The 9,043-nt window shown below is 50.4% G+C and overlaps 1 protein-coding gene across 4 annotated transcripts in view; it reads right to left on the bottom strand.

Annotated features, from left to right (window-relative positions):
* Positions 1-9,043, bottom strand: part of Lhx6 (LIM homeobox 6) — a 26,561-nt gene that overhangs the window by 11,827 nt on the left and 5,691 nt on the right. For all 4 annotated transcript variants that reach the window (XM_048813136.1, XM_048813137.1, XM_048813139.1 and 1 more), the window contains 2 exons: positions 2,967-3,187; positions 121-221 (listed from right to left, as the gene is read on the bottom strand). In XM_048813136.1, coding sequence (XP_048669093.1) covers positions 121-221; positions 2,967-3,187 — 322 coding nt within the window. The remainder of the gene's footprint in view (positions 1-120; positions 222-2,966; positions 3,188-9,043) is intronic.

Raw genomic sequence — 9,043 nt, 5'->3', positions numbered from 1 at the left:
GCTACAGCCCCTCCCGCCACCCGCTGGTCCAGGCCGAGGGGGTGGAGCCACAAGGCCCTCTCACCCCCGCCCCCGCCGAGGCCCCGCCCCCGTCCCCGGGGCTCTATCTTGCCCGGGTACCTGCAGCTGCTCCGCGGTGAAGGACGTCCGCGCGCGCTTGGCCGGCTTGGGCTGACTGTCCTGTTCCGAGGGCACTGCCCCCTCCAACGTGAGGCCGTTCCCTGGGGGCGACAGAAGCAGCTGACCACGCGTCCCCATCTCTTCTAGTGGCAGCCTGGAAAGGACGGGGGTGGGGGGAGCTTGTCCCTGGAAGGGTCAGGCGCGGAGCTGGCTGGGAGTGGGGATCCCAGGGTCCTAATCCCCGAGCTCAGTGTTTGGGGAAAGGACCTCTGTTTCCATACTGGAGAGTTCTCTTTCAACGTCCTCTTTACATATAAGCCCTAAGGAGAGTGGTATTATCCCCATTTTATGCGAGAGGAAACTGAGGTTCAAAGAGAATAAAGTCCCTGCCCCTAACCTTCCCACTAGAATCTGAAAGCTGGCTGATCCTAACCGCCCAAACTGGGCTCCCTCCGAGTGAAACTAGGGGGATCCACAGGTTGGTGGGAATAAGAAACAAGGAGCTTACAATGAATGGAAGAAAAAAGGTTGGAAGGATGTACACCAAGGTGTCAGCACGGAGCAACCTCTGGCTAACCTCAGAGAAATGTCATCAAGGAGACTTTTTACTTTCAATACTTCTGCAACTTCTGAGGTCTTTAAAACTGCTACATATTATCTCTCTAAAATTCTTAATTTTGTTAACCTGGGTATATGTCTCAAATTAGATTACTTTTAAAACTATGATTGTAAACTACTAAGTTTATTCTGATTTTATTTTAATATTTCATTGTTCTAAATACAAAAGTGTCCTTATCAAAAGTTCAGAAAATTCCAATAAACCTCCCACAGGGGAGGGTGGGAATCATCAGTAATCCCACCATTCAGAGAGAACCACTGCTCACAATTTATTGTAGTTTAATTAGGAAAAAAAAAAAAACTGTGTTGGAAGAAAAAAAAAACAATAAACAAATACATAGAAATATCTGGAAAGGTAAAGGTGAAAATGTGAGAGGAAATGGCATTTGGAGTGATCTTTATTTTCTTTTTGCTTAACCATCTTTTCTAATATTATTATGATGAACATGTGTAGTGTGTCTATGTGTGTGTGTGTGCTCGCGCGCGTATGCAAGTGTTTAGAAAGCAAAAGAGTAACCAACATCAGGGGCTGTGGCTGTGTCTCAGTGGTAGTGCATTTGCCTGGTATGTGTGAGGCACTGGGTTCGATTCTCAGCACCACTTATAAATAAATAAAAATAAAGATCTATCAACAACTAAAGAATGTTTAAAAAAAAAAAAAGTAACCAACATCAAATGCTGATCTGAGGCCCCATGCCTTCAAGTTCCCCTTATGGTTAGAGCTTAGGGTGTAATTGGCAAGACCATGACTAAAGGTGGTCCTAGTTGGTCCAGCTACCGAAGGAGCCTGTGGTTACTGATGGACCATGGTGTGCAGGAAACTCTGGATCCTGGGTTTCCATCTCAGTTCCATTGCTGACCTGCCCACAACTTCAGATAACTTGAGAGCAACCCATTTAGCTCTGGTCTTGGACAAGTATACTCTTGTGGTCCCCGACTAGTTTTCAGGCTGAAGTCTAGAAACTGAGGAAGGGTGATCCATACCACTCCCCAGAGGGACTGGGAGTGAGGCAGATATTATTGTCCCATAGGGAGGCAGGCAGGACAAGGATTAGAGTGCCTTCTTTTTTAAATGGAAAAAAAAAATGAAACTCTTTAGAGGCAGCCACATCCCTGCAGCCTCCTGGGTTTCTGAGGTCCAATTAAGGGGCCCTGGAACACAGGGATGAGGTGGTATGGCATGGTGTGACATGCTGTGTTATGGTAGTTAAGAGTCTGGGCTGGGTAGACCCACTACTATATTAACTTAGATGTTACATACTAAGATAACCTCCACTTTTTTGCTCATCTGTATAATGGGGATATACCATCAACATCCTAAGACTATTGTAAAGATTACTTAAAATAATCCATGCTGTAGAGAAGTTAGCAGCATCTATGGACCCTGACAGAGGAATCATGGGCAGCCCTGCCTGTACTCCCTTTTACCAGTCCCTACTCCACCTAGATCCCTGGAAGGCTGTCCGTATATGGGGCCTGTATGGGTCTATGTATCTTGGGAAATCAGAGAAGATGTTGTGATCATTCTAATCCAACATCCATCTTGCACAGATGGGGTAGGGGGACTGAGGGACAGAGAGGAAAGAAAATTTCTTGTTGTCACAGTATGTAGGAGCTTCATCTCCAGTCTCAGGAATGGGGCCCTTTCTCCTAATAGTCAGAGCCCTTGTCCGGGATGAAACCCCTACCCTCAAACCTCAGCTTGGTGCTACCAGGATGGGAATTGGGAGAACAGAGGCTACAACAAACATCTTTCTAGGGGATGGGGATGTAGCTCAGTTGTAGAGCACCTGCCTAGCATGTGCAAGTCTCTGGGCTCAATTCCCAGTAACTTCAAAATAATAATAATAATAAATCTCTATAGGACTGGCCTAGGCAACTGGGGTAAGGAGCCCCCAGGCGCCTTCCAAGGATGGAGTAGTTGCCTCAATGAATAGAGTCCACTCCACCCTCCAATTCATTGAGTGCCTCCAGGTTTTACAACACTTCAGCTCATCAGCCTTTGAAAAGGTCTCCTGCTATTAACCCCATCTTACAGATAAGTCAGCACAGTTGCAGTAAGGTAGTGACAGATTCCCAAGCTAACCGTGGAGGAGCCCCACCTCCACCAGCCTCCAAGTGCTCCAGGGAACGCCCAGCACATAAAGCACTGTGTATCACATCTGGGGTGCTGGGGTCGGGTGGGAAAGGGCTCGAGACAGGGGTGCTGGGCAGGGCGGGTTAGGTACCATTCTCGGCGGCTCTCTTGAGGTTCTCGATCATGGTGTCGTAGTGGATGCGGCACAGCACCTTTTCCTCAACCAGGCCGAACTCCTCGCCGGTGGAGAGCTGGCGCTTGCACGAGAAGCAGGCGAAGCAGGCCAGGTGGTAGGCGTTGCCGCGCGCCCTGCGCACCCAGTCGCTGGCGTAGATCTGTCTGCCACACCGGGCGCACTTGGTCCCAAATCGGCTGCGGGACAAGGTGACAGGGACTAGGCTCAGACAGGCCATCTCTCCCCCACCCCAATACCCCCAGTGGCGACCCCCAGGCTCCTGGCCTCAGGGTCTTGACTCAGCAAATACCTGTTGCTTGGATACACTATCTGCCCTCACCCCCAGCCAAGTCCCACGGAGAGGATGAGCTGGAGGATGATTTTTAGTTTCTTCTTGGTCCTTTTCTGAGTTTTCCAAATTTTCTACGCTGATCACTTACATATGTATATTAGTTTGTTAATTAAAATTACAGTGTAATTGTTAGAAAACAGGATAGTAATAATAACAGGCAAATTTTTGAGCACTGTACTCAGCAAGATTCTGTTTTACAGTCATTATCCCAAATAATTCTTCTTACAAGAAGTAAACTAAACTGCACAAGGTCACACAGCTCACAAAGTTAGGAACCCCAGCCATGCCAATGCCAGAGATGAATAAACTATAGTCCCAGCCATACAGAAGCTCAAAAGTTCTTGGAAGAAGAGACAGATATGCACTTAACTAGCTTTGTGACCCTGAGCAAATTATTTAACTCCTCTGAGTTCTCCTTTTCCCTGCTCTGCACTGAACTAGATGATGACAGCAGACAGCAATGACGATTGCTATTTGTTTAGTGTCCTGCAGTCTACAAAGAAACCAGCCTTCCTTTATTCTGTCTCTTCTCCTTCTCTCTCCCCGTTTTGTCCTGGGATATGTGTGTACAGCTGTCTCCATCACCAGAGCCCCTCCCGGAAGTTGCAGAGCCTGGTTCCCTCAGCACCAGAAGTCATACCGCAGGTACCAGGGAAGGTTTGTTCTTTAAGTGCATGACTCACTTGTGACTGTGCCCAACCCTCTCATCCTCAGTTACCTCTGTACGCTCTGAGTTCAGGGAATGGTACCACAACTCATTCCACCTCTGGAGTGTGGAAATGTAAATCACACACTTCTCCCTCTACAAACCCCACATCCAGCCAATCCTCAGGCTCCGTGGTTCTGTTTCCCAAATATCTCTGGGATCCATCTCCTCCTCTCCCCCTCCACTGCCACCCTTCCTCCTAGGCCAGGTTTCCATCAGGCACCCCTCACTACCAGTTTCCACCCTGGTCTCTTGGTTTCCAGCCTCGCCCTGCCAGTGCATCCTCCACACACAGTCACAGCCAAGTTTCCAGCAGGCACATGAAATACCGTCCCTACCCTGCTTACAATCCATTGGTGGCTCCCCTTCACCCTGAGAATCTGGTTCAAGATGTTTTTGAGTTTACAAAACCTAACAGACCACATCCTCTTCAGGCCCACCTCCTTCTAAACCTTCTTCAGAGTCTCCCACTGCAAATCCAAGCATGAGTCCCAGTCAGCCACAGGGGAAGGTTAGTTCCAGATCTTTATGAGGTACTTTCTCTGAAGCACTTTCCCACCCCCAGGACCTCGCACAGGCTGTTCCTTTCCTGACCATATCCTACCCCCCGCCACACACACATCCCCACAATCGTACCACCCTCTTAGCTTTGATCACACTGGTTTGTAAACATCTGGTTCCTTGGCTCTTCCCTTGCACTCCTGGGATTCCTGGAGGGAAGGGGAAGATGTAGAAGATTTGCCTCCATGCTCCCAGGGAGCATTAGGACAGCCTCTGTGTGACTGAGGGAAACAGTCCAGCAAAAACGCTCTGGTTCCAACCTTGCCTGCCTTGGCAAATCATGCAATTGAGTTTTACTGAATGAGGGAGTGCAATGGCTTCCATCAGCTCCAGCTCCCAGGCTCCCCGAAGAAGAGTAAGGGGACCATAGGTTCGCTGGGGCAATGCTGAGTGCCTTTGCCGGGTCCTCTACCTAAGCCAAGAAAAAACCGCTCTTGACCTCAGAAACGCAACTTCCCCAGGGAAGAGCCCGGCACAGCAAACAATCTTTGTTTCTATTGCCTAAAGAAAGGGGAGATGAACCGGCTTTGCCCAACCCAGCTTATCCCTTTGGTGGGACAATCCCTATTCAGTCATCGACTGGTGGTATCTGGATTGGGAGCACTTTCTGGTCTTTGGGCAATGCGGCTTTCCAATATTTCTGTGGGGGGAAATCGGGCATCCAGCTGTGCACAGAACCCTTACTTCAGATCGGGTCCTGGGGCGCAACGTCTGTTTTGCACCCCCTCAGCTTTGTCAAAACCTGGTGAGATAGCAACTCTGGCACCCATATTCTACACGTGGAATAGGAGGTTCAGAGACGGCAAGTGACTTACTGGAGACCACAAAGTGTGGGGCCAGGGTCGAGGGCCCCTCCCGAGATGCAAGAAAGACCTAGAACCCGCTGAGCAGACTGACTGGAGACAAGAAACCTGAGGTTCCAGAAGGATGAACAAGAAGGGGTCCTGGTTTGACAGCATCGTCGTATTCCCACTCCTGGCAGCATGCTGGACCAGGAGACCAGCTATCTCCAGAAAGCGGAAAGTGCGACCTCAGGGTGGGGACAGCCAGAGTAAGGAAAGCGGGAAGCCTTCAGAGGCTGGGCAAAAACGATGGCGTCTTCCGCTGGTGGAGAGATCCTGCGCGCTGCCGCATATGCACCAGACTGTGCGGTCCGGATCCTCCTGTCCTGTCCGGCTGGGTGGACTTAATTGTTCTGGGCCAGGGATGCGTCCGTGTCTCACCTCGCACCCCTGGACTTTCTGCCCTGAGAGTTCCGGATGTCCGAGTCTGTTATCCGTCCACACTCGTAGGTCACAGTGGCCCCCGCCCCCTTGTTTCGAAGCGGGCGCCTAGAGTGGCCTATCAGCAACTTTCCTACCCTCCGAGTATCACCCTAAATGCCAGGAGCTGTTCCCAGCCCTAGGATCTCCCTGCACTCGCTGTGACACGTCCCAGTCAACGAAATCATCCTTGCACCGGATCCTTGGAATGGGGATGGGGGTGTCATTGTATAGGTTTGGATGCGTTAGGGCCCTTCCTGCAGTGTGTCCCCCACCCAGGACAGGGATCAGCGGCACAAACAAAGGGCACGAGGAGGCTTACGGATCGAGGCTCTGACAAACCGACAGACTCCTTCTCAGGCGGGCTGCGGGGCTCGAGCCGCCGGATTCCGGAAGCAGCGAAATCGGCGGTGGAGACAACGAAACTTCAAGAAAGGGGTGTTCGCGAGCTGTGAAGGGAGCGCCAAAGGGATTAGGGGGCGCGCCTACAGCCACCCAGCCTTGCTGCAAGGTCTGGGCCATGCGCGCCCCTCCCTGGGTCCCAATGCGCCAGAGTCAAAGACGCAAAGGACTGAAGCGCTTTGGGGATGGAGAGGTATCCGACAGATGCTGCACATCCTAGCAAATGCTGAAAGGAGTAGCTTAAGCATCGCACAAGGTCAAGCCCTCTATCCCCTGCATGGAGAGTAGAGAGATCTGGATATTCTTGGTGCTGAGCGGGAGCTGTGTGTCCTTGACAAAATCAGGCTTGCTTTCCAGGTTTACTTCCCCTGGATACCTAGTTGATGCTTTGTGATCATCTGCTGGATGAATGAAGCTCTATGAATGAGCGCTTTGAGTTTTGCTCGGATCTCTTCCCCCATTTATTACTCCTTTTCTCCATGAGGAAATCGAAGTGGAGCGCTAATGTTAGGCAGCTAGGAAGCCAAGGTGATGGAACTCCAACTTGAGTTCATGTATTTTGAGTTCAAGATGCTCACTAGATGGAGAGCCTTCAAGAGACTCTATGAGGGGAACAAGGAGGGTTGAAATGAAGCCCTTTCCATTCCCTCTGCTCCTTCCCTTCTAGGCAAACCCTTAGGAGAAGCCAGAAAAAACAAAACCAGCAATTAAAAGGTTAAAACGGCCAGTTCCTTGGAGGTCCCGTCCTGAGGCCCCTCCCCCCAAATCCCCTCGCAGTTCCCCCAACATCTGTCCCCTAACAGCTGGCAGCCGCTGTGCTGCTCTCCATAGTGGGGGGCCACTTTCCGGATCTTGGCTTCCCTTGGGACCCTTTCTCTGGGAGAGGGATGGAATCCACAGAGCTTGGACTCTCAAGGTGGGAGACTGGAGAAGGCTGGGGATTTGCCTTCAGTCCTGTGGCTGAACAGGGAGCAGGAACTTCAGGAGGCCTTGGCACTCTAACAACCCCGCCCTACAAACACAAGGGGAGGCAGTTAACCCTTTGTCCCCCGTTCCCATTGTCAGAAGGGAAGAGGGCCAGCCGGGATGAGCAGGCCTTGGCAAAGTTGCTGCCACTCAGGGCCTCTGAGGAAGTTATCCCTGTTCTTGGGCTCCCAGAGCCACCCAGGGAGAGTCATCATTTGAGCACGCATTGGGTGCTCTCTATGTAAAGTCAAACAAACTGGGCTAGAATCTTAGGACAAGTAGACAGGGGTCTTTGCCATTCCACAGGCCCCACAATGTGCACAGAGGTGGCTGACATATCTTGCCTATGGAAGAAAAATATGGGAGTGTTTAGGGGTAGACATAGTGGAGTTAGGTGGCCACAGGGCTTATCCAGGTTCTACTATATATTAGCTGCATGACCTCACCTCTCAGGGCCTCAGTTTCCCCTCCTATAACATGGGAATTATGAGAACATCAAACCCACAGATTGAACGTGGGGATTAAATGAGATATAGCAGGTAGAGTGTAAGCACAGCAATGCAAAGCTTTCCCCTGGACTGTGGGTCTCTGCTCATTGGGTCCCTAATCCTCTTTTGACCTAGGCATGTATTCTGATGGCAGTTCGCCTCACTCCTGTGCTGACCGGCTTTCGTGTTCTCATTCACTGTGTGACCCTGGCTATGTCACTTTCCACTCTACCAGGACATAAGTCTCCCCAGCTATACAACAGGCATGATGCTCCAGGAGGCTGAGGGAGCCAGGAAGGCACTGCCATCAGCCCATGCTCTGCTTATGGGGCAACAGCTGCAGGTAGGTGGATGAAAGGGGGTCCTGTAAAGCTGTCCTGGATTGTGGTGGCAATGGCAATGGAAATGTGAATGCCCCCAAAAGGAATACTATTTCTCCCCAGAATTTTTTCTTTTTCACTTCTTGGGAGGAAAAAAAAATCAGGAAAAAAATGTCTTAACAACAACCATGAAAAAAATGTAAATCCTATCATATTTCTCTGCTGGTATTTTTTTTTTTTTTCCTGCTAGGACTCTCTGAGACTGAGAGGAGGTGGGAATCACGTTGAACCCACAAGAGCTGGTGAGGTCCCTGTTTGGAGAGTGAACTAGAGAAACTGAGGCACAGAGGTCCAGCAGCCTGGTCAAGAAAACACAGCCAATAGACAACCCACCTAAACCCCAGCAATGCAAATGAGCCAGGAATAGTACTGGACCTCCCTGACTCCCCGGAAGGCTCTGTGACCTCCTTCCAGAGTGAACTTGAAGTTTTTTCCTAACCTTTAACTTCTTAGCCACCAACACTGGCTCTGCCAATGGAGACTGAAGGAGGACTTACAAGATGATGTCAAAGACAGAAAGACAGGGGTTAGAATTAAGGAGAACCCTTTCCCTAGGGGCCAAGATCAAAGGTTAGAGGACTATGGGAACCCCAAGTGCTCTCTCCATGGGGTCTCAGTCACTCTCTTCCTTCCCACTGTCCTTCACCCTGTTGGAAAACCTGGGTCTCTTTGGGCACTATGTTGCTCTAGTCCACATCCTACCGGATGGTTGAGCCCCAGCTCCAGGAAATAGAGGCTAGAAAGTCTCAGGGCACAGCACCTCCCTGAGCTTCAGTTCCTGAGAGGGAACTCTGCCTCCCACACACTTTCTCTCAGCCTTCTCCAGGGGAAGCTTCCTCACAGTAATTGGTGTTGCCCAACGTTTCTTTTTCTTTCCCTTTTTGTGGGCTTTATTATTTTTGTTATAGGTGGGGCTGCCCAAGAGATCTGGGGGGG

Source organism: Marmota marmota, unplaced genomic scaffold (genome assembly GCF_001458135.2).
Source record: "Marmota marmota marmota unplaced genomic scaffold, marMar, whole genome shotgun sequence".
In the NCBI taxonomy this organism is placed as follows: Eukaryota; Metazoa; Chordata; class Mammalia; order Rodentia; family Sciuridae; genus Marmota; species Marmota marmota.
Note: the sequence above shows the minus strand (reverse complement) of the source record. Positions and strands in the feature narration are given on the sequence as shown.